This window comes from Anolis sagrei, chromosome 2 (genome assembly GCF_037176765.1).
Source record: "Anolis sagrei isolate rAnoSag1 chromosome 2, rAnoSag1.mat, whole genome shotgun sequence".
In the NCBI taxonomy this organism is placed as follows: domain Eukaryota; kingdom Metazoa; phylum Chordata; class Lepidosauria; order Squamata; family Dactyloidae; genus Anolis; species Anolis sagrei.
Window position 1 is genome coordinate 72,392,198 of NC_090022.1, and position 26,751 is coordinate 72,418,948.

Sequence of the window (26,751 nt, forward strand, 5' to 3'; positions counted from 1 at the left end):
CTATAGATCCTGAGAGGGGACCAGAACCAAGGAGTGGTTCATAATATGCCTAGTTGTACAAAAATTGACATATAGATTTTAGGAGGTGATGGGATCCCTTTTCTTGGAACAATTTAGGTAGGTACTGGGAGGCTTGGGGGGATTTTTTAGATATAGCATATTTATAGCCTTTGTTGTTCAATCTGCATTGAACTGACTAGACTAGATGACTTTCAAAGTCTCTTCCAGTTTTTCTATAGTATGAGTTGCCTAGAACCACATGGATAATACTATCTTAGCATTGCTCAGAAAATACCTTTTCAAAAATTCCTTGTAGGCAACTTTTATTCACTCATCTTTAAACTGAATTTTAATCACATGGTCATGTTGAATGTTGTCCATTATAACAGTCCAACATCTGTTGTATATTGTTGATATTTTTAGGTTGAAATAAAAAGCAAAATGGGAAGAAATGGTAGCAGATTTAAAATGGCTGCTGCATGCAACCATTTTAAAATGACAAGTTTTCAGGATTATTCAGAATATTTTGCTTATATTAATAAGCAAAATATTAGTTATCAATTATCACTACCCTCAGATCTAGTGTTAATTGTTAATTCATAGCAGTTATAATTACTTTTTCATTTGCTATGCAAGGCTCTGTTATTGTGTCTGAATAAAATTTCCCTTGTGGGAAGGAAACAGGATGGATTGTGCTATATAGGAGAAAGGACAACAATGAATTTGTATTGACTGCAGATATGCACAGACTTTGGTCCCAAGCAGCTACATGCAATTAACCCATTAATAATGCTGCTCATGTTTATGGAGAGATAGCTAAAGTCAGGTAATCACTGGAAGATCTTCAGACATCATTTTCCACCTCTGTCCGTTGGGCATTAGATATGCCAGAAATTAGAGAATATTGGAGACAGATACAATGGAGAGTATCCCCACTGGGAGCTACCATGAAGCAGTTTTGCTCAGTTTTGTTTGATCAGTGTCTGGTAATGTGCAGTGATAACTAGGCTTTCCTGCATTAAAATATGAGCCAGGCACTTTGAGTAGAAAATTACTGACTTTGCTCAGAGCTTGACACTACAGTTATTGCAGAGGTTTAAGAACTCCACCATGCTTGACCCTTGTCCATCTGATAAAATCTAGTAGTTGGGTCAAAGAAGTGGCAAATGCCTCATTATGTCATATGAAGGTGCTTGCATTAATGAAGACAGTGTGATGTTGACCATGAAGTCCCCAGACTCTGAAATAAGTGTACGCAAAACTACTACATGATGCCTCCCAAAGGGGTACATTGATTGTATTTCTATAGACCCATAGGTGTGTGAGGACCGCTGTCCTATCACTACTATAATAAAATAATAATAAAATAGCATTTATATTCTATCTCCCCGAAGGGACTCGGAGTGGATTCCAAACATAAAAGGCAAACATTCAATGCCCGAATACAACAACCATACAAACAAAATTTAAATAACCCAACATATAAACACAAATTATAACCTAACAACTAAAATTAAATTTAAAAAAACACATATTTTCCCCTTTTTTGCTTATGTGCTTGAGTGTGCGATATCTGGACATCTTCAGATATTCTTGGAGGCAACAGATTAACTAGCCTAAAATCAATGTGATTCCAGGCCAGGGCACAGTGCTGGCACAGCCTTAGACATTCTGATTGACAACCTACTCCAGAGGAAAGATAGAGGAGTGCTACCCCATCAATCTTTTCTGGATCTCCCAACACCTTCTAATAGTATTTGGTGCCACTCTGATTGGTGCACCTGTGGCATTTCCTAGACAGAGATAACACTGGTCTTAAAGGAGCTGCACTGGCTGCCAATTTTTTTTTCTGAATTCAAGGCAAGGATATCGACATCCAAAATCAAAATAGTTTGGTAACTCCCAGAGGACTGTCAAAGGACTGAGATCTGCAGGAGAGACCCTCTTTTATGCAGGAGGGGATATGGGAAGGAGTCTTCTCAGATGTGGCATCCCAGTTGTTCAGTGTCACCCTGTTTCAGCTGATCATTCACAGTGGAAAGGATCTTTCAGAATATGCTGTACTGTTCATCTATTGTTTTATTTTAATGGTCTAACGTTTAGCTGTCTTTAATTCTATTGTTAATTTAATTATATTAGAATCTGCACTGGTCATGGAGACCCCTAGTTGACAGCAGATAATCTGGGATCAGCTCCTGGGATGTAAGGACAGTGTAGAAGGGGCCTTGGCCTCCAAATAAAGACAAAGGCTAAGTTCTGCTAATTAAATCATGCCAGTAGAAACTTGGTAATAGGTTTGCTGTAGGGTTGCCACACATTCCAGAAATGTTTGTCCTTTTTCATACATGCAATTAAATCATGTTTCTGTGTTCTGTTTCTTTCAAACACACTCTTTTGTGATATAAATGCATTTATTATCTATGATAGACCTTGTGGATAGACCACAGCTGTTCTTCTTCCCTGACATGTTCTCCTTCTCTGGGTGTATTTCAGCATATAAACTCATAGCACTTTGATGGGTCCATCCTACAGAATTCTGGAATTGGTCATTTAGTGAACCATTAGGGTTCTTGAGCAAAGTATTTTAAATATCTCATGAATCTACACCACAGGATTCCACAAGATGGAATCATAAAGTGGTGTCAAGGTGCTACAGATGTGTAGTGTAAAAAAATGTTTGGTGCCAGTAGGGGCCTGTTGTTTATTTTGCTTTCTATTTTTAATTTACTTGCTGATGCAAAATTGATCCCCGATAAGTCTCTGGCCTCCATATATCCACATATTTTGGTTTAATTAAACACCCCAACTGCCTGCTACCTCTGAGCAATTTCATTATACAAATCAATTCTCTGCACTTTAATTTATTTCCCCATCTTGCTTTGGGTTGAACTCTAGTACACAGGTTTGTGGGAAACTCTTCTACCTGCCACAGGCCACTTATATGCATCTAAACTCAGATGAATGGCAGAGAACAACATGGTAGCAATTGTAAATAATTTCTTAAAAGTTTGGTGCACTTGTCTGATTTTCATGCATTTTGAAAAGAATTCACACAGCTCTTTTTAGTACCAATTAATGGATAATTTAATGGAAAGTGGAGGAAAAAATTGGAATTTTTAGATGAGAGTAATCTCCATTTATCCATCTCCAAACAGCATTTAAACAATTATTTGAGACTTAAAATTTCCTTTCATGAAATGGTTTAACAGATGGACCTCCTGAAATAGCACTTACATGAACAACATATCCAGGATTCCTGTCCCAATTTGGAAATCAGAAGTGGGGAACTTGCGACTCTGCAGATATTGTTGGACTGGAACTGCCATCAGATCTAGACAACATATCCAGTAATGCAGCATGATGGGAATTGAAATTCAGCATCCTGTGAAGAATAATGCATACTAAATACAAATTTTGCCAAGAGTACACAGTACAACAAATTCCTCACTTGCCTTGCAGACAATACTCTTGTCCAGAAGGTAGAAGAGGCAACAAGGGGGTCAGCTATTCTGGATCTGATCCTAACCAACACTGAGGATCTGGTCAATGGAGGGGAAGTTGTAGGATCCTTAGGTGGGAGTGACCATGTGTTCCTAGAGTTTGTGATACAAAGGAAGAGTGAAACTAACAGAAGTCAAACACGCATTCTACACATTCAGGAAATTTAAGGAAATACTAAGTGTGATTCCTTGGACAGGAATGCTAAAAGAATAGGGAGTTAATGATGAATGGGGGATTCTTAAAAGTGAAATACTGAAGGCACAATTGTAAGCTGTGCCAGCAAGGAGAAAAAATAGGAGAAGTGTAAAACAACCAGATTGGATATCTAAAGAACTTTTAGCTGAGCTAAGATTTAAAAGAAACATGCAAATGGAAAAGGGGAAAATCACCAATGGGGAATTCAGACAAATAACCAACAAATGTAGGGAAAAAGTTTGTAAGGCTAAGGCACAAAATGTGCTCAGGCTTGCCAGAGAGATTAAAACCAATAAAAAGGGCATCTTTGGTTATGTCAGTAGAAAGAGGAAACGGTGGGGCCTCTGCGTGGAGAAGGTGGTGAAATGCTAACAGGGGATAAGGAAAAGGCAGAGCTGCTCAACACTTTCTTTGCCTCAGTCTTCTTTCAAAGGGAGAAAACTGAACAATATGGAGCGGATGGGGTAATAGGGGAAATGCAGCCCAAAATAAGTAAAGAAGTAGTCCAGGAATACCTGGATACTCTAAATGGATTCAAGTCTCCAGGGACAGATGAACTGCACCCAAGAGTATTTAAGGAACTAGTAGAAGTCATTTCAGAACCCTGGCAATAATCTTTGAGAGTTTTTGGAGAACAGGAATTCTTGAAGAACCATCTTCAAGAAGGAAAAAAGAGCACCCAAACAATTACTGTCCAGTCAGCCTGACATCAATACCAGGGAAGGTTCTGAAGCAAATCATTAAGGAGGCACTTAGAAAGAAATGCCATGATTACTAAAAGTCAGCATGGATTTCTCAAAAACAAGTAATGCCAGACTAATCTTATCTCTTTTTTTGATAGAGTTACAAGCTTGGTAGATGCAGGGAATGCTGTGAATGTCGCACATCTTGATTTCAGTAAAGCCTTCAACAGAGTTTCCCATAACCTTCTTGCAAGAAAACTAGTCAAATGCTACTATTAAGTGGATCTGTAATTAGGTGACCAACCAAACCCAAAAGGTTTCTCTTCATCCTGCAAAGAAGTGACTATTGGAGTGCTGCAGGGTTCGGTCCTGGGCAGTACTATTCCACTTCTTTATTAATGACTTGGATGAAAGTTTAGAGGGTGTGCTTATCAAGTTTGCAGATGACACCAAATTGGGAGGGATAGCTAATACTCCCAAGGTCAGGATCAAATTCAAAATGACCTTAACAGATTAGAAAACTGATTGGCAATAACTAGCAAAGTGAATTTCAACAAGGACAAATGTAAGATGTTACACTTATGCAGAAAAAAATGAAATGCAAAGATACAGGATGGGAGATGCCTGGCTCAACAACAGTCCATGTGAGAAAAATCTTGGAGTCTTTGTGAACAACGAGTTGAACACGAGCCAACAATGTGATACAGCAGCTGAAAAAGCCAATGGGATTTGGGACTGCATCAAAATAAGTATAGTGTCTACATCAAGGGAAGTCATGGTGCCTTTGTATTCTGCTTTGGTTAGACCTCACCTGGAATACTTTGTCGAATTCTGGTCACCACAGTTAAAGAAAAGATATTGACAAGCTGGAATGTGTCCAGAGGAGGACAACTAAAATGATCGAAGGTCTGGAGACAACGCCCTATGAGGAGTGTCTTAAAGAACTGAGTATGTTTAGCCTGCAGAAAAGAAGGTTGACAGGAGACATAATATCCATGTACAAATAAGTGAAAACATGTTACAAGGGAGAGGGTGCAGGCTTATTTTCTGCTGACCTTAAAACTAGGAGTAGGAGCAATGGGTTCAAATTATAAGAAAGGAGATTCCACCTGAACTTCCTAGCTGTACAAGCTGTTCAAAAGTGGAACTCTCTGCCTCAGAGTATGGTGGGAGCTCCTTCCTTGGAGACTTTTAAACAGAGGCTGGATGGCCATCTGTCAGGGATACTTTGATTTTCCTGCATGGCAGGGGGCTGGACTAGATGGCCCACGTGGTCTCTTCCAGCTCTATTGTTCTATGGTTCTAAGATTCTATATATATTCATGTATACTGCTAGAAATTTTAGTGAAAAAATCAACCTCAAAAATCAGAGTCTGTTTATCTATGGCTCAATGTATTTTTTTATTTTACTGTACCGTAACACTTTTTTTAAAGGCATCGTCTCCTTCTCTGAGTAGAGTGGTGAAAAGCAAGAGCTTTGTCCATCCTTGGAGAACTTAAAAAAAAAACACCAACACACCCTTTTGTGAGGAAATAGCAGCAGTAGACAATTCTCCAAACCCTTGATTTTCCAGTGCATCTGATCCATTTGCCAAATACGGTGCTGAGGTTTTTATTTCTGCTCTGGACTAAAGTGGCTTTAGACATTACAATTCACAGGGAACAAGAAGAAACCCAATGATTTTTTTTCTTTTCAGTACAGTGATTTAGTTCTGAACACATGAATGGGAAGGGGGGCAGCAGAACTTGTTTATATTTACTATCATAATTTTGGTTTTATTTCAATTCTAAGAGGCTTTATGCCTTCATATTGAATTTTACTATTTTGTGAGGTATTTGGATGGACTACTCATAGTATATAGCGGTATCTGAGAATACTGTTTATTTTGGGATTGCCACTGTCCTCATTATATGATACTCTAGTTTTAATCATTCTCAATGCCCTGTCTGGTAAAAATGCAGTATTATTTTTTAAGAGTGAGCTTCAAGATCTCATGACTGTTGATAAAAGTCTGAAAATCTGATTTCTGCTAGTATTATTCTGAATTCAAACAAAAAGCAATTTCAAACTACTCTTTGAAGGAACCAAGTGCATGATATTTCAGTATCAGGACTGTGCCTGTTCAGAAACAGCTTAGAATTTTTTAAAAAAAGAAAATATGCCTATAAAATAATGTAATGATACCTCATGGAATACTGTTGCTTCTGGGACAGATGTAAAATTCTCTGGGTTTTTGCATGTTTCCCAGTGTAGTGAGCCTCCTATTCTTGGATCTATGTTTGAATGTTTGACTTGGAATGTGTGTGACTGTTCATAACCCATTTTCTCCAGTATTTAAACACAGAGATATATGCATATTTTGTGAGCACAGTTTTTTCAGATAGAAACATCAGATGTGTTCCACTAGAATGTCAAAGAATAGCCCTATTTTCCTGTAATTTTATTTTTGTCTTCTTTTGGGGTTTACTCTTCTCTAAATCACAATGAATGACTCCATTGAAGTCTTCCAAAATAATTAAGTCATCAAATTCTTCCTCCGAAGTAGTTTCTATGTAGTCAATCTCGACCACAGACCATACCTGTGTGTAAAGGAAAATATGTTCATGAAGGATGGAATGAGAATGAGAATAGACAGATAATAGTGCTGCTATTACTAGCACCACCACCATCATTTCTTTGGAACAGAAGCTCACAATGAAAACAGCAAAGAAAGAGAAAAAGCAAGGTCACGTTGAAATAATGTAGCAGAGAAAAAAGCTTCTTCTAACATCCCCAGACTGGTTTGAAAAACATTGGGGGAGAGCCCCAGGGTCAAACAGAAATGAACTCTCTTAGAAACTACCAGACTATTCCATAGAAGGCCTCCCTGTCTCCTACTGTGGAAACCTTTCAATGAGCCATTTGTAAAGAGGAAGACATTGAGAATGATTTCCATGAGCTTCAGGTGGAAGAGCTGCTGAACAGAAGGTGTCTTGCCTGAATACTTCCTGAATGAAGCTTGAATATCTAAATCCCCTGCTTGAAGGGTAAAAGCTACTGAATTTCTAGGCTGCTGCTCTGAAGCACAATGTGCATATTATTGCTGTCCCTGCTGTACATATCTGGATGTGAGAACACATTGTGACTGGTTTTAGGCTGCCTCTTGCATATATGTTACAGTCAGTATATTTTGCATTGCTTTGACTCTCAGGAGGGGTGGGGATAAGGCTCTAGGGTGAGCTTCATTAATTGGTCATTCTTATCTTTGGGGATGCTTATTTTTTTAAAGGTGAGATATAAATAAATCTATAAGAAGATAAATATCTAAATTCACAAGTGAGTGCTTCACCCATAGTAAGAGGACAGTATTATCTTTCCCATGCTCGCCATCTCTGAACAAAGAGGACTGCAGTACCAGTAGCAACATGCTTACATATGTTTGCTTTTACTTGGAAGAAGGTTCCCTATTGTCCCCATGACATTTTGTGATATTTTTTTTTCAATTTATGAATATGCCAGTGAAGTATAAGCATATAGCTGAAACTCTCCAACTGTAAACTACTGCTCCTCAATGGAGTTTCTAGGGCAATGCTCCTCAGGCTGTAGGTTGGGGCCCACAGGAAGATCCTGATGGATTCTGAGGTGAGTTTCACAAAAGGGGAGTTATTTTCATGGCAGGGAGATTTTTTTTCTTCTTTTACTAGATTTCTAGTATACATTGAATAGTGTGTAGGATTTCATGTTCAGAATTATCCCAGAACCTTTGAATTAAAAGGTACAATTAGGAGATGGAAAGGACTTGCAACTAACCTAACCATTACCCCCCTTTTATGATTTGGAGCACTGTATTCAAAATGACAGAGATTGTCAGAGATTTGAACCCTTGGAGTTCTGGTGACTCCAGCATCCTAAAACAAGGTTTGGCTCTGAGAACAATCCCATGGGATCATAAACTAATGAATATAAGTCTGGGAATTGTTATATCCATAATTATTATGTCATTCATATTTATCACGATAGATGAAAGAAGTTTACATGGACACAGTAACCCAGAACTGCATTATTTTTCAACTGTGAAATGGCACAGTAATGAAAACACAAAATGGACTCACACAATAATGACCCAATTCTCAGAATTATACACTTCTTACAATCAAAAATGGCCTACAAAGGGCAAAGCACAGATTGATAGGTATGATCTAACAGATGGTGGAATAAGTAGATAGCAGGATCTGTGTTTAGAGGGTGCTATTAGGGGGACCGTGTGACTGGAAAACAAAGGCTATGCCAGTGTGTTCTAGCTTTCTATGAGAATAGGTCTGAGATGCTTAAACATGCTTTTAGACCATGGCACAGGAATCTTCTTAAATACCAACAACAGTTGTTCATCTCCTTGTGGAAATGGATTAAATAACATTTAATTTAGCCAGAGATTGTATATGGAGTAGTGAGTATGCTTTGAAAATATAGCTGGGAGGGAAAGACGAAGCTGTGTGATTACATACAGTAGTTCTGGAGAATCTTTGCAAATTGCAGCAACCAATCCCTGAAACCTTGCAAATTGTAGGAAGTTGCTACTCTTCTGGTTGAGCTGGAGAATTTGCACCCAGCTCTTTCCACTTGCCCAGAGCTGAACATGCCAAAACTGGAGAACTTACCCCAACTCTCCTGCCTGGGAATGGCCCATAAAAATAGGAGACAGAGCCAGGCCTACTCTTGAGGTACCCATTCAAAAGGGCAGGAAATTGTGTAGCTTTCCAGATATTGAGGGAAATCAGCTCCCAGCCATCCTAATCAGTGGTGAGGAATGCTGGGGGTTACACTCCAGAACATAAAACCATAGCATGGAAGTAAATCCAAGGATGATCTAGTACAATCCCTTGGTATATAGGAAGAAACAGCAGAAGCGCTCCAGAAAGACATCCACCATGCCTCTATTTAAATACCTTCATCTGAAGGGCTGCACACCGTGACATTAAGAGTATTTCTTAAATTCAAGTACATATTGCTTATATGTGTGCTTAGCAGTATGCTGAGGATTCATTGTATTAGGGTAGAATGAGGGGTTTATAAGGGCAGGTTTATTTACTTGTGGGGCCCAGGTCAAAATGTCAGAAAAATACTTTTCCAGGAAATCAGCTATCAGTCTGAGATTGTATCAGAGTCCAAAATGTAGTTCCTCATGTCTACTGTTAGTCTACCTAACTTGCTGGTCTTTCCTTCACATAGATATCCTCACCTTAATCGAAACAAAGAGAACTGGGTTGGTTCATAACAATAAAACTAAATCCAAAATCAAAAGGCAACATACATTTTATAGGATCAACTATAATTGCACTAAAGGGAATAGCCATTCCCTTTGTCCAGGAAGAGTGGAGGATGAGAGGAAAGAATGTCATTTTTCTAATGAGTTTTTTTTTGTTCCCATATTGTTCCAATGTCGAAAAAACCAGTGCCAAATATTTAGTTCTCATGGTAATGTATCACGGGCCCACTAACACACTTTTATGAAGTCCCAAGAGGCTGACCAAATATTCCCCCATTTCACACCACACCATTGTAGCATTTGAACTGCTTGATTCTTTGGAATCCTAGTATTTCCACCATGCTGTGGTTAGGTGTGTTCAAGTCATTTTTGACTTATGACAATCCTAAGGCTTTATATCACAGGTTTTTCTTAGCAAGTATTATCCAGAGAAGGTTTGCCATTGTCAAGAGTGTGACCTGCCCAAGGTCATCCAGTGTGATTCCATTCTTGGGTCAGGATTTAAACCCAAATATCCAAAAGTCTAACACTCAAACTGCTATACCACACTGGCTCTTGATTTGCACCTTGTTGGTGTGTGTGTGTTCAATTTGTTTCCATCTTATATGACCCTAAGGGTTTTCTGGGGCTGTGTGACTTGCTTAGAGTCGCTGAATGGGTTTCCACGACCAGATGTGGATCCAGACACTAGTCTCCACTGTTGTAGTCCAATACTCAAACCACTGTACCAAGATGGCTCTTTAGAAAGGGCTATTTAGAATTCAGAAATTTCATATTCCGGGATTCTATAGGAAGCAACCTTGGCATTTTACGTGGAATCATGTTGCTATAATAGTTTAATGAGGAAGAGATCTCAATTTCATGGAAATCTGATGCGGGAAACTGTTAATCATATTGTCATTGACCTTCTTGGAAAGAGCTGCAGCCTCCTGCCTCTTTTAGGCTTCTGTGATGGCCAAAGGGGCAGCTGGAATGATGAGACATAGCACCACACTTGATGGTGCTGAAATCCTGCCTCCTGGCTTCTTGCTAAGTAATGAGGCGTGCTTCTGCAATCACTTGAAGTACAAACTAAAAATCACTATGGATTTTCCCCTTCTTTTCCCCTCTTCCCCCTTTAAATCTCACACATTTTAAGCCAAGAAGCTGGCTCCTGCATCTGCATTTAACACCCTGCTTGATTAGATCTTGTCAGGCTATCTTTAAATGCCATCTCTGAGTAGAGGTTCTGTAATTAAAAGAAGAGTTTGCTCACTGAATCCCAATCCCCCTGCAAGAATTTCCTGTGAATGTCTGGTGCATTGTGCCTGGGATGGCTATTTAGACATATGTGAACAACAGTATCCTCAGATACCGATTGATACTATGAGTGATCCATCCAAATTCATTTCAGTGACTATAAACCAGCGTAAACAAAAAAACTGTTACTTTTACCAGCTCTTCATCATGCTGACTTGGGTATAGCTATGTCAACTTTATGCTAGGCAATGAAATTTGCTGTATTAACTTGTTGCTCTTGTGTGCCTTCAAGTTACCTCCAACTTACGATGACTCTTTCATTAGGGTCTTGAATTTCAGCCATCTCAAATTATTCATAAAACCGCTTAGAAAGTTAAGTTGGTGGCATGACCTAAGGGAGGGAAAACCTATATAAAGTGACTTCAATGGTAAGAAGAGGGAGTAGGAATGGCAGGCAAGTATTACCACCGACTGCTGTCTATGTTCATATGCCAATAGAAGCCAATCGTGCTTCTGAAGGAAAACAAATACAGCACCAAAAGAAATGCAAATCAAAGAGATCTTCACTAATTCAAGCATTTAATTAAACAAGATCGGATTTGCATCTAGACAATGGGCCTGGAACCCTATAAACTTGTGATTACTCTCTCTGCATAACAGGGCTATCATGGTAGGGGTCCAAAATGCCTTTTTATCTACTAAGCTGCAGAGGTATAATGTAGCCGATTCCACATCTGATAGAGGGGAGATGAAATAAGTGATGGTTCAGTATTGCAACTGGACCTTCCTTTGTATGAACTCACCCCTCTCTTCTTTTACTTTCAGAGATTGGCTGATGCAGCAGAGAGGTTTCAGAAAGCCCATCGCTGGCAAGACAACATCAAGGTAATCTAAAATCACCTTTGGGGTTCACACCAATGTCAACCTCACTTTTTGTCCATGATCCCATTCCCAATAAATTGGCCTAATATGCAACTGCAAAAACTCTTTCTCAGCATCACCTTTCTTTAAAACCCTAGACACAATATGCTGCTTGTACAAATCAAACCTAATGCAAGTAATGCAAACGTTATTAGAGGTTGGGCTTCCCTTCTCAAGAAATCCCCACACTCCAAAATCTGTCCACGTGGTTGGCTGAGATAGTGACACCATTGCTGTCTGGTGGTTAATTATACACAAATGTTGTTTTTCATAGAATAGATTATTATTGGTATAAAATTAGCATCAAACTATGTGTATAAAGTATATATGAAACATAAATGCATTTCAAAATTGGGCATGACTGCTATCTACAAAACATCTCTTTATGTATGTATACACAAGTATAAGTATTCCCCCCACCCGCCGCCTTTCCAATTTGAAAATCCCAAATCCTGGTCTCAAGCATTTTGGTAAGGAATACTTTATAAATACAGTACACCTGTTTGAAAGATTTGTGAATGGTTTTGAATGGCAGTTCAAAAGCATCTTGTGAATTTATGAGTCTTCCCACAGGGATGGAGGAATTTACTATAAAACTATATTTGCATCTGATTCCAGATGTGCATGTGACTATTAGTATGCTAATGTCCTTAAAACTCATGATTACATGAGCACTTGGGGGCCCTACATTAATCACATAAATTATTTTTAAGCCATAATATCTTTTTTAAAAAAAAAAAAGTTCTTAGAAGTCTTTAAAATTAGATCACACCTTTTTTTTGTTTTTTTAGTTCCACAGTTTTCACAGCAACCATGTTTTTGTTTTCTGTATCCTCTACTTTATTACTGTTCTTTCTCTGTGCCCCCGCTCTCCTTTCTTTCTAGCTCTCTGATTTTTAAAGCAAACTCAAGTTCATACACGGATGCCCTGCTTCTTGTCTGTTAGTCCCTTGGTGCCTGCCAGCCATAATGAAAGTGAATGAAGTCATTTTCAACTCATTTTTAGTATTGCCTCTATCTCTATGTGCACATAATAAGACTAGTCAGAAAACAGAAGGTCAAGCTAATGGCTAAAAACTTTGGTTGTAGCCTGCTGTGGAGAGCAACCCACAGAATTAAAACCTTGCCATCTTCCTAGCCCAAAAACCTAAAGAGGTGTGTGCAGTTAATCTACAAGGTGTGCAGAGGTAGTCCTTGAGTGGAAAAGGACAATGATATCAAGCCTTTGCATTCAATATTAGTATATTATTCAAAACCACTTATTCCAGTTTGGGTGGAATGAGCAATCTAAGATGGTGTCAAGCAATTGTTGCTGTTTTAATGATTGCATTTGACTTTGTAATTACAGCTGTTCTTCAGCGCAGCAAGAAATTGTGGTATTTTGCATGGAAATGCATTCAAATGATAACAGCAAGACAAAAGAATGAAAAAGTTCACATTTCCTTTCAAAAACATCATTAGTGCAAATAAATATTCCCAAAGATACACAAGCCCTCTATTCTCACTGACTTTATAGGAAGGAATGTAGGCAGAGAAAGTCCCTTGATGATGGCTACTTCCTTTAATGGTGCATTGCTTTGTCCATGGATATTGTTTGAATGCATTAGTTTATTTAATGCATGTTTATACTGCCCAATAGCCAAATCAGTGCATGGCCCATAGTTCTTCTGGAGTCCTCAGAGGAACCTTTTGCACTGGTCAAAAATGAGTTAAGGAGAACATTCAAAATGGGCATTGTGTAAAGTGTTGTTATATTTAGTTAATGTAGTTGTTATTCACAGCTGGGGAACTCTTGTCCAATTGGTGGAGGACATGCACATATAGCATGCAAATAGGACACGGTTGAGGAAGAACACAGTCAGTGCCAGAGTTTAAGGTTGTGACTAATCCTTTTCTACCAGATCAAGCAGAGTAATGAATGTATCTTGTCTCTGTTGTATTGTACCTCCACAGTAAGGAATCAGGCTGTGCAGGTGTGTTTTAAACTGCCTGAGCCTTATTATAATTTATATACACATGTATCTATTTTTTATTTTCTCACATTTAAATTCCACCTTTTCTCTGAGAGCTAAAGGCAATATACAAGTTCTCACTTCATTTTGACCCTCATAGTGATCATGTAGACATGGATAAAGTGATTGTTTCAAGGTAACACAGTGGGCTTCATTGCTGAATCTTATCCAGTCTGACTCTAAACAATACTGGCAGCAAGGAAACATGATCTAACTCCTATTTTAGATGTGAAATCATTGAAAACAAGCAAATAATATAGGGCCTTTAGTTTGCAGATAAGTGGAGAGAGACCATGCATTGATTCTGAATATTGGAATAAGAGAATGTGCAACTTCCTTCATCTATGAAGTGTTGGAGGGCATGATCTACCTGTCTACCTTTTCAAACAGTTTTATCCTGCCTAAATGTAAACATCTAGCTCAATAGATGAACATAGAAATGAATCCTCAACCTTGCCATATTTGAATTTTGGATCAAATAGATTTTCAATAAGGAAAAGTGTGTAACCAATAACATTATTAGATTCATCAGTCTGGAGGACATTATGCTCTGTGTAATTAGTGGGAAGGGATGCTCTTGATCTTACAAAGCGAAGATGTCTTGGGTTGCTCTTCAATGAAAGCAAAACACAGAACAGCCTTAAGGCAGGAAATAAAACTTCACAGAATTTTAAATTTGGATGACATTTTTAACGTGCTGAACGGTTTTAATGTATTGATTTTTTATGCATTTGATGGTATTTTATTATATGTTTATTGTTTTGGCATCAAATTGTTGCCTGTTGGTAGCTGTCCTGAATCCTTCCTTGGAGGCTGAGAATAGAGCGGGGTATAAATGTTCCACACAAATAAATAAATAAATAAATACTTTCCAAGGTTTACCTTCCCACAAAGCTTTGACTTGGTTGGTGGTATGTATTGGATAGATTGCTTTAAAGTTTTTTGTGTGTGGCTTTTTGAAATTTTGCTTCTTCTGAAAGATTCTCATTTTCATATGCTTATTTAGAAGAAGGGGATGTTTGTTGGGAGCAACATTCAAAGTTAACTGTAAAAATATCTTGAATGTTTTGGAGAAAATCTCCAATAGGTGTTCAATTTTTGGGTTGAGCAAGTTGCTTTTGGGGACTGACAGCACCAACACTCCAGCAGCATAAGCAATACCCATTCCAGCTGAGGATTATGGAAATTGTAGTACAAAGAAAGTAACTTTTCAATGCAGCACATCTCACAGCCTACCATTCCACCTTCTCAGACAAGGCACTGTGTGTGCATGTGTGTGTGTATATAATTTGACATTCTTTTTACTTCTTTCAAGGATCAAAGGGCAGGCACTCTGAGCACCGCTAAAATCTGTTGTTATAACTTTACACCTGAGTGAGTTCGAGACCTGAGACTCAACCAGGGTATCATTTGTGAAAAGACAAAAGGGTGAAACACACATTGAATGGCAATGTGCAACCCACTGAGGCCTCTCATAGAATAATGGAAATTTCTGTTCAGCATGGAGGATAAAAATAAAAGCAGGGACAGCGCTGTGATAGAGGGGAAATGACAGAGCGTGCAGGGAAAGTAAAACAGGAATTGAACTGGTCTCAACCCCAAAGGGCATGTGGCCATTTCTTTAAAAGTGCCTTCTAAGTAGCTCATTGTAAATAACTCAGAAGTCAAGATCAGAGGCCCTTTCATGTTACCTAGATATAGCACTATGTTTCCATTTATATGTTGTAGTTAGAATGCTGGGATTTGTAGTTTGATAAGTCCCTAGAACCTGCTGGTGGGGACTGTAAATGGCCCTCCCTAAACTGTAAATCCCCCTGTCCATAGGAAGTTGCAATAGCAAATAAGGTGCAGTCATAATAGTCTAACTCTAGTGTGAAAGGCCCCCAAACTAAAGAGGCGTATTCTGTGTAATAATTACACCATGGTTGCCTCAGTGTTGGACATTATCCAGAGTTATGTTCTGAGTAGCATGCTTTTGTTGTGGAATATTATGAGATATCTGCATTTTTCCAGGTCTCAAATGGCAATTTTTTCCCTCTCACTTGCATTTCCACTGCTATGACAAATATGGCATGGAAAAGAATTACAGCCTGGTGATTCACCTGCCCCTTCACTCTTTCTTGCCAAACTCAAGTGGATAAGATCAACCCCACTGGATCACCCCAAGAACCCTTCTAGTTTTCTGTTTTGTTCACACCTAGACCAGCAAATGTCAACCAGAAGGAAGCCTACCAGAAGGACTTAGAAGCAAGAACATTCTCCCACTGTTTTTCCTTGAGCACTAGCTATTGACAGCCTTATCCTTCATGAATATATTCAATTCCATTTTAAGGTCATCCATAGTGTTAGTTGTCTCTACACTATGGTGTAGCAAATTCTAGCCTATGTACTATGTGAAATACTTCTTTTTATCAGATCAGAATCTATCACTCCACTTCAGTAGAGAACTCCAGGTTCTAGTACTATCATTCACTGTTAACCACATCAAGTCCCCTTCATATGCCTTTTCCCTCGCTAAGCTAAACAATATGCCAAATGTGTAATATTTCCTAATGGGAAAATGCTCCAGTCCCTACATCATTTTGGTTTCCTTTTTTGACCCTTTCTACCTCTATCATGTCTTCTTTTTTTTTCTCAGATGTAGTATCCAGCCCAGTGTTTGCTTCCTGTTCTTTAACCGGTTTTCTGTTCATTTATACTCAGTGCTCCCCTACAGGTGCCTCTAGCATGTGGTTTTTCATCTATAGCCCTCATGTCTCCAACAGATGCTTATATTTCATGCTATACTTATGGCCTATGTCTACTGTACAGATATAATTCTTTTCTAAGGGTCTTTTTGGAAGAAACAGTTTAAAAAGTCTTCAAAAATCACTCAGTTTTCAAAAACTACTCAGTTTAGATTTTATTCTGTGCAAAACTTGCATTTAGATGTTTTCACAGAAAGAAATATTTTAAACATAGAAAATATTGTTCCTTGCACAGCAAAGTAAGTTTTTTATACATTGAAACTAACCACTTACATATTTGGGGAATAATAAATCCAAATCAGAGCATTTTCTGTACATGAAATAATAGTTCATATTTTTTTTAAAAAAAACTTATTTGCTGTGTTGAAAATCTTGTTTTTTGCACAACACCGTTATGAGCAAATTTTGCACAGAATAAAATCAATCGGTCTGTGATTCTGATCAGGGTTTTACAGAACAAAAACCATACTATTTGACTATTTTGCTATTTTTAAATACTCTTTTCATCCCTATTTTCTTTCAGAAAATGCTTTTTACTCTTTCTTTTAAAAATGATCACATATGAATTTTCTGCAAAATCAGTTCCAAACTTAGTAGTCTTTGGAAAATAGTGCCATTTTCTCAGAATAGAGTGAAAATTACTCAAATTACTTGTTGCTTCCTTCAAGGATAAAATTACTCATATATTTCTAGTGTAATGTCCATGACCTTATTTCCATGGCTGTTGCACACATGTCTTTATTTCTGATGTTACTTCTGCATGATAGGTAAATTTATTAACTATTATGAATTATGTAGTTGTACAAATGAGCATAACAAGAGGTGCCTAAGCAACATGGATTTCATATGTTAAGCTTAAAAATTAGCTGGCCCTTTCCTGACAGTGCTTCCCACCCATCATCTCTTCCCTGCAGTCTTAAATGGTATCTGTGGAATTGGCTTTTAAAAACAGGGTTTGCTTCACAATGAGGGACCCTTGGAATATATGTTTCCACTCATCCATTCAAAGAAGGGATAAGATTCCTATGAAGAGCAGGTGTGAAATTAACTTTTCCATTAAGGCTTCATTCTATTTCTGGTGATTAAAGATTTGTTACAGTTCTGAAATAAGAGTTTCGGTACTTCAGACCTGGGTAGGTTTAATTGATTCAGTTCTGGTTAAACTTGTTGTTTCTGCGTCAAAACTCTATATGAGCCTGCTGAGTTCTTTAATTCAGACATACTGCCACAGCCTTCATTATATGGGGAGGGGGGGGGGGATTTTGGAAGAGTTCAGAATTTTCTACTTTTAATTAAATCACTAATGTTTTTGTGGCAGGATGGGCTATATTTTTCTGATATTATTTCTTAATATCAGGAATATCATTTTAAAACAGACCTTCATTTAGGTCCCCTTTCTTTCAAAAATTAATAAAAATTGGCTTTTTAGTCTTATGCTTTGTGAATGCTGTTAGACATTATCATTTGAGGCAGAGGAGTGTCCTTTGTTATAAAAACAAGATAAAATATTAGAAATAGTTTCACTCTTTTTTGAATTCTGATTTGCACATGCATATAAGCCTAAGAAAATGCAAATAATGAATAGCCTACTTTTCATCTTCTTCCTAGGATGTTCAGATGAAATATGGGGCAGGACTTCTGTCCCTTTAATGGCTGTTTAGAAGAAGGGATCACATCAAGTATTGCTTGTATGATGGGGAACCTCTACAGAAATTCCTGTTCCAACACAATCATTATAGGGACAGGAACCCTACCTCCTATTCTCCCGAAAAATACTATTCCCTCTTGCATGTACAGTCAGCCACCCACATTTGTGGGGTTAGAAACATAAAATCCCCATGAAAGTGAACCCCCCCCCCCCAGGAAATTGTATTTTAAAAAACCTGAGAATTTCTAGGTCTTCTAGCATAACTCTATGGCAGTGATTCTCAACCTGTGGGTCCCCAGCTGTTTTGATCTTCAGCTCCCAGAAATCCTAACAGCTGGTAAACTGGCTGGGATTTCTAGGACTTGTAGGCCAAAACACCTGGGGACCCACTAATTTGAGAAGCACTAATCTGTGGTCACCTTCTGCTGGAAGATTGACATAGAATCACATTGGAGAGCGCAGAGATTCCTAGGGTGGCGTTCTTTCTAGAAATCTTTATGTCTTCCTATATGATTGGAGCAGGTTGACCATAAAGCCACACTGAAGGACTTAGACATTCCTAGAGAGAACAATTTCAATCAAATCTAGGAATACTCAGATCTGTAAAAGTCCAAACCACAAATGTGAAGGGATGACTATAACAGTATTATCCATTCCCTGAGCTTTGGCTGTATGAGATATATTAGATAGAAAGGTGACCTTGAACTTTTCCTGTCTATAGTATTTAGGATAGGCTTTATATTTTCAACTCCTGCTTCCTTAAACCAAACACCCCAAGTCTCCATTTTGTTGTGTCAGCTTATGAGAATAATGCCCAAAGATAACAATTTTCTCATTGGGAGATAGTCAGTGTTCCTGAGCTTCAAGGTCACCTCACTGAGAACTCCAGATTGCTTGCTCTGGGCCCTGATTCCCACAGGAGTAGCTCTGCTCCCATCAAGATATTATTAACCTCACTAGATCACAAAGCACAGGGCGCTGGAGGGCAACCATGATGCTTGTCTGCATTTTCAAGCAGCAAAGCTGGCAGGCAAGTGGTGGCTGACTCAAGGCCACAGACATGGAGTGAGCAGTCAACATTATTGTTCTAAGAGTGACAGATAAAGCCCATGGCACTGGGATTTGCAGTGTTCCCTCTTGACCTGCCCCTGGATTTGACTGCCTCTGAGCTTAGCTCTGTTTGGTAGTAGTAAAGAATCAAAGAAGGAGATTCAGCTTTTAAAAGCTAGTGCAAATGCTGAGTCCCAGTCTAGTATAAATCACATAACAGTTAGACTTCAAAGTCATCTGTTCCCTATCTGTACTCTACTACTGTCAATAGAGACTAGTGGTTCTTATCCTCTGATGCTGCACTACATCTCCCAAGATCCCAGACTATTGACCGTATTGGTTGTAGTCTCTGGGAATTGAAGTCCAAAAACAACCAGGCACTGTTTTTGGTGGCTAAGGTTTCAGCCTACTCAATCTTGGTATTTTTATATGCAGCAGTACATATTTAAAACTGTTATGTGATTAATAACAAAGCAAGTGATAACTAAACAACCAAACAAACATAACAAGCCATATTAGTAAATCGCATACTTCCATTTCTAGAGCACCAGTTAAGGGTACCAACTGATCCAGTTGCCCTCAAAAGTAACAAGAATAAAACCTAATCAGAAACTTAGGCTGTGAATGGTTTTGTGTTCTGAAGAACGTTCATACTTGAACGTAGAGTTTTGTGTAGAACTACAAACTTTCTCAAGGTGAATAGAGTCAGGGCTGCTTCACCAACATGAAGCAGGAGGAGCTCTTAAGACATGCCATTCTACCTTTTAAAGAGAAGGGATATTTGGTGCAAATGTATCCATATTTCACAGTCAGTGCAGACCCCAGAGCACATTTGCTCTCATGGTTATGCCTGTTTGAATTTAAGGTAATATATCTTTGAGGAGGAATAATCACATTAGTATTTACTGTATTACTACTTAAAATATGTCTATGTACAAAGGTTCCACTACAGCAGTGGTTCTAAATCTATGGGTCCCCAGGATTTTTGGCCTACAACTCCCAGAAATCCCAGTCAGTTTACCAGCTGTTAGGATCTCTGGGAGCTGAAGGCCAAAACATCTGGGGTCCCACAGATTGAGGACCACTGCACTACAAGATATTCATTTACGGTGAGCAAAAATGCCTGGTTTCTACAGTATCCTAGGAATCTAAATATAATATCAAACTACACTATTATAGCTCAGTTATTTCATTTTAGCTACTGTGGCTGTGCCCTTTGGAATTCTGGGATTTGTAGTTCAGTGAAACCTAAGAGTTACCCGGTTGAGAATTGCTCCCCACTTAAATTGTAAATCCCAGGATTACATGGGAGGGGTCATAGCAGTTAAAGTGGAAAAATAGTGCAATGGGAATTTGGTATGATATGCCTGAAAGAAGTGTTAGACATAGTAAAGCTTGTTCCACCACTCACCCGAAGTCAACAAACAACCCAGAAGTAACATATAATACTATTCTTTAAGCAGCTACCATGTGATAAATTGCCATCTTTTTCTCAGCCCCAGCTGCAGTAGCTGTAGCAGGCACAACACAGGTTGCTTCTCCTCCTCATGTTCCTCATAGGAAGCCAGTGAGGCTTTTGTATTGTTTTATGGATAGGAAGGATAGATCAATGTTACAAAACTTTAATCTGAACAAATTGGAGGTAAAAATACATTGCAAAAAATGTTTAGTGGAGGGGAAATGGTTAACAATTGCAGCAGCCAAGATGGTAGATCAATAAATGAATCAGGACTGAATATTTCTATTAAAATGTAAGTCTAATAATAAGGAATATGATTGATTCACAGGTCATATAATCAATTTCTTTGCATTATGCAGGTCAGACTAGATGAGCATAAAGTCTCCCCAAGGATGCACAAATCAACTACTGTTAGCCGTATGTTTAACTTCAATGGAGCCAATTTAAATACCTGGTGGATGAATGCGCTGATTGATTTTGAGGTCCCACTCCATTTCCCCTCTTGCCTCTGCACAGCACAGTCTAATCAAGGCACCTCTGTCTCCTCTGGGGGGGGGGGCAGATTTGCTCGGGGAGCAAAGCGAACAAAACAGCTTCAGTGAGGTGACATTACACTGACTGCTGTTATCTACCATTGGCAGGTGCATAACCCACCTCTTGGGCAGGTAACAGCAAGAGGTACTGACCTCAGCGAACAATGCAAAGGCCTCCGTTTGTGACTTGCATTTCCCTTTAAGCTGTAAATGTTCCTTGCCTGTTGTTTGTGACCCATGGAGTGTCGAGCCATCATGCAAACATTAGCAAATCATATTTCATCTCTGTTATCTCAGACATTCAGATATTCCAATATAAAGAAGAGCTTAAAGACTCCACCTCTACTCTTCATCATATCTGATATGCAGAAATAATTCATCTTTCTTCTACCTCTTTGCCTATTTTTCAACCCACCTACCCCAGAATTTTCTAACGTATTAATTCTCTGATATCATCATGGATGGTGCTGAGGCTCAATGGAAATACCATCTGATGTTGATATTTTAGAAGCACAGCAAAAAGAACAAAGGGATTAAACTTGCTTTGGAAGACTAGTAGGAGCAAGCAGAGAGCCCAACCATTGATCTATATTTGTTTGGAGGGCCGGGAATGAATAGGTAGCCCTTCTGTACTTCTCCTACCAGTTATTTATAGCTCTACCTTTCCTCTGAAAACCTCACCATTAGCCCTAAGGTGTTTCTAGAAAGTAATCAGCTCGAGAGCATATTTGCCCAACTCCACTGCCTCCCCCAGGCCCATATTTTCTAGATCTGAATGAGAGAATGCTGCAGGTTGAAGGAAATTCTTCCAAGGAGATTTCTTCCCCCACTTCTCATCTTCATATTTTAGGTGTTTTCTTCCCCCGCTTTCGCATTCTTTTGCAGAGCCCAGTTTATTTTAGCATCACTGCATCTACTGATCCCAAAACTATCAATTTAATATGAGCCTAACTGTGATGCATGTGGTTTCTCTCAATCTTACCATATGCAAAAACCTAAATGAACAATATAAATGAGGGGACACAGAAGGAAAGAAAGTCAGGAATTAGGAACTTCTCTGGCATATCTTCATTAATTCCCTTGTTCTTCACTTTCCCCAAACCCACCCCACACACCTTCATACACCCACAGTCCCCTATTTCAATGTCAGAAGAAAAAAATTGTGCCTCAATGTTATTAAAATCCTCTTACTGCAGTTGCTTCTGGTGCAGTTGCTCTCCGCTGTGAGTAGTACATCCCTGTGGTCTCTTTGCTCTGTGTGCTGCTGAGTGTGTCCTAGGCTGCCTGACCTGATCAGCAAGAAACGGTGCTGATTCTGCAGAGTTTCAGATATGCAGGAGTGAAAGAAAACTTCCTCTAGTACCGGAAGGAAGGCGCCGTTGAGATGATGTGGCTCCAGAATGTGTCCTTTACCTGCACTCCCTGAGTCATTGTAGGGCAGATTCATTTCACACCAGTGTCCCATGAAAAACGGAGTTGCTGATCCCTTTAGGCCACGCTGATCAGTAAGTTGGGATTCCGATCATTACCAGTCCCATCCAGGCAGGCAGCTACTTGTATAGTTCTTACAGTAGCATCTCTCCACTCCAGCTCCTTCCACTTCCAGTTTATTAACAGGAAAAGATAGTAAAGAATTCCACCCTAATTTTAAAACATTTTCAAGCGGTGGATAGTTGAATCCATGGATCCCGGGGGGTGGGGGGTCCAATAATATCCTATGTTTAATTTCAAATCCCCTGATCTTGTTTGAATGCTTTTACAGACAGCGGTGGGATCTCTCTCTCTCTCTCTCTCTCTCTCTCTCTCTCTCTCTCACACACACACACACACACACACACACACACCATTTTTCCTGGACCTTTCCCTCCAACCAAAGTTGGAGAGAGGTAAATTGCAAGATCCTTGTGCTTAATGTAGTGTACAAAGTAGTTCAAGCGTGTTCCTGATTCTTCCAACATTTCTCCTTCCCCCACTTGTTCTACATGTCAAGAGTCAAGCCAGGGTTGTGGCTCTCATTCACCAAAGCATGATATGTAAAGGGTGCAGAACTACCTTTCCAGTGACTCATTCATTCAGGGAATTTTTCTTCATGCCTCTCCAGAATCCTGCCAACTGTGCCAAAACAAAACAAGACTATTACAAAATGCCATTTCACACTATCGTTTTAACACTATGATTCCAACTAGAAGACAAAATCCTAAGGAATCAAGTGGTTTATATTTTGGGAGCCCAATGATAAAGTGGTCCAACTGCATATGAACATTAAATTGGAGCATCAAAGACTGGATTTTCCCTGGGTCACAAAGGCTGAATCAACACTGCCCTATATCCCAGGATCTGATCCCAGATTATCTGCTTTGAACTAGATTATATGAGTCTACACTGCCAAATAATCTGGAATGAGCAGATAATCTGGGATCAGATCCTGGGTTATAGGACAGTGTAGGTCCAGCCAAAGAGAGGCCCAAATCCTGTTGTTGGTTTCTAAATGGAATAGGCACACAGAATTAAAGGGACATATGTAAGTGTGTGCAGTGGTTTAAAACACTGAGCTGCTGAACTTGATGACTGAAAGGTTGCAGGTTCAAATCCAGGGAGTGGCATGAGCACCCGCTGTTAGCCCCAGCTTCTGCCAACCTAGCAGTTTGAAAACATGCAAATGTGAGTAGATCAATAGGTACCGCTCCAGTGGGAAGGTAAAAGTGCTCCTTGCAGTCATGCCAGCCACATGACCTAGGAGGTGTCTACAGACAATGCTGGCTCTTCGGCTTAGAAATGGAGATGAGCACCACACCCCAGAGTCGGACACTACTGGACTTAATGTCAGAGGAAAACCTTTACCTTATCTATGTAAGTGTGGACTCCCTATTTAGCAACTATTTAGTTAGGACTGAGCAATAGGGTTGCGGCCATATTTTCTTACTGGGCTTTTTAAAGGTTTCTGAAACTGAATGTCAAGACCTTTTTGTATTAGAAATAGCCACTTTTCAATGCATCTGTATAAATAATTTATAACAGCGGGACACGTGGTATTAATGCAAAGCCTGTATGAGGTGATTCTTTACAAAAAAAAAATCTATCATGGGTTGCCTTTCTTCATTGAGAAGCAAACATTCTCCCCTGGGCTGGTAACAGCTGTTCTCTTGCTGGTATCAGGAAAGGTTTGATTTTATGCCTCTGTTTTTAAAGCTGTTTCCCAACATGAAAGAACAGTGATGGCCTCAGCTTAAAATCAATGGTGTTCATAATGCCATCTTGAAAAACACATGTTTCCTGCTGTTTCTCTTGTTGGGTTATTATTCTTCTCCTTTTCCTCTCCAGTCCTCCACTGATCTCAACATTTCATCACTGTTTTACCCTGGTAATTTTGGCCTTGGTATGTTCAGGTACCTGAACATACCAAGGCCAGAATTACCAGAGTAAAACGCTGATGAAACATTGACATCAGTGGAAATACTCAAGTTGTACTTTAGAGAAAGGTTTTCAAAATAGTATATATTTAAAGGAAGAATGTGCCCAAAAAGTGTGGATGGATGAATTTCCTTAGGAAGGAAGAAGAGTCTTGCTTTGTGATAACAGAAAATGATTCGACCATGAATGTGGTGGGAAACTAAGATGCTTAGTAAGAATGAGGCATAATTTTTCACAATCTTCGGTGTATAATTCTGTGGCACAGTCTCACAAAGTGAAATGAAATAAAGTGGCAGTGATATAGAGCTGTGGGGGTTATTGAGCCTTGTATGGTCAAGTCTGCTGAGCTGTTCAGGATTAAGTCACCCACAGGCCTTGATGTAGTCCTCTTCATGTTGCAGTAGGCAATAGGGACCAAAGACACTCTCAACAGTGTGGCTCCCTTCTCCTATGGTGAATGTTCTAGGAAGCTAGGACCAACACTAGAATCCTAGACTTCTGACCTTGCTTGCTCAGCAGAGTACAGGGGTTCATCTCTAAAAGAGAGAAGATGCCTCCTTAGCCTCTTGTCCAGGAATGGGGAGTGGCTTGAAACATTCCAGCTCCTATTATCCCTCAACATTTGCTGTGCTAGTTGGAGGTAACAGGAGTTGTGAGTTAAGAATATCTGGAGCATGCAAATTTCCCCTTTCTCACTTCTGCTGCTTCAAATACAAGGGATCATCTCTAAAAGTGAGAAATTCTACCTATTCCACTAGCTGCAGGAAAATCTGCTGACTACACCATTAGCAGTTTGAAGCCGTGAGTCGGGGGTGAGCTCCCAATTGTTAATCCTAGCTTCTGCCAATCTAAGAGTTCAAAAACATGCAACGCGAGTAGACCTTCTCAGTGGGAAGATAAAAGGACACCCCTTGCAGACCTGCTAGCAAAAAGATTAGAGATGTCTCCTCAGCATGGCAAATGAAACAAGAGCACCTCCTCATGGCCGGAGTTGAGTATCGCCTCCAGACACCGGAGATGAAAAAGGGGAAGGCTTTTACATTTATGTATTCTATGTCCTTGTTTGTTGTGTAAAAGGCATTGAATGTTTGCATTATACAGGGTGAGGCAGCATAACTTCCTTTTTAAAAATGTGTGCCATTCAGTCTGTTGAAGACATAGCGGAGCACTAGTGGTCTCATTCTAGAGGCGGGAGTATAAAATTTTGTCCTGACACAGTTCAGTCGCCATTATGCATTGGAACAGTGAGGAGTGTGCTTTTGCCATTGAGGCCTACTTTTCGAGCGGATTTGGAGTGGCCAGCCCGCTCTCCAGATTTGGCCCATTGTGGTTTTTTTCTATGGGGTTTTTTGAAATTCCGTGTTTATGTGAACCATCCAATGACCCTACAAGATTTGAAGACCAACATCCAGGAAGAAATTGCCAACATAATGCCTGCTATGCTGCCAAGAGTCATGACAAACGCCAGAAATCGGTTTACTCAGTGTATGGAGAATGGGGGAAGTCACTTACCTAATTTGATCTTCAAAACTATGTAAAACAAAACTTTGGGTATGTGCCTACATTATTTAAAAAAATCTGATTCATACAATGGGTTTTATTACATTTTGAAAAAAGGAAGTTATGCTGCCTCACCCTGTATGTGTACTGTAATCCACTCTGAGTCCCTCCAGTGAGATAAAGCAGGCTATAAAGAAAGTATATTCATGTCATCTCTTTGGAACACTGAACTCAAAGCTGGGCCAGTTTGGCCATATACAGATCAAGACAATCAAAGAATCCCAGGAGCCAGAGGCTGGTCACCTAAAATTCTTCTGCCAGTCCCCAATCCTGGACAAGAGGATATTAAGTCATCATAGAACAGGTCCATTAAATATCAGGCTCCTTTGTTCAAACCTGACCCTGTGGATTCAGTCTTCCTCTATGCCACAGTGTGTCACTCCCTACTCTGGATTGACTTTATAGTTCTCCTCCCCTGCCCAATTGTCTGAATACAATGGTAATACTTTCTAAGAGACTTCCGAGTAGCTGACTGCAAATGCTTGATAAAACAGTAGAGACTATTTGCTTGCTTGCTTTTTTTAAATATTCCATCCTTTTATCATG

General features: G+C 39.3%; 1 protein-coding gene across 3 annotated transcripts in view; it reads left to right on the forward strand.

Annotated features, from left to right (window-relative positions):
* The window catches only part of CACNA2D2 (calcium voltage-gated channel auxiliary subunit alpha2delta 2), an 809,616-nt gene that overhangs the window by 480,746 nt on the left and 302,119 nt on the right, over positions 1 to 26,751 (forward strand). For all 3 annotated transcript variants that reach the window (XM_067463620.1, XM_060765787.2, XM_060765788.2), the window contains exon 4: positions 11,690 to 11,749. In XM_067463620.1, coding sequence (XP_067319721.1) covers positions 11,690 to 11,749 — 60 coding nt within the window. The remainder of the gene's footprint in view (positions 1 to 11,689; positions 11,750 to 26,751) is intronic.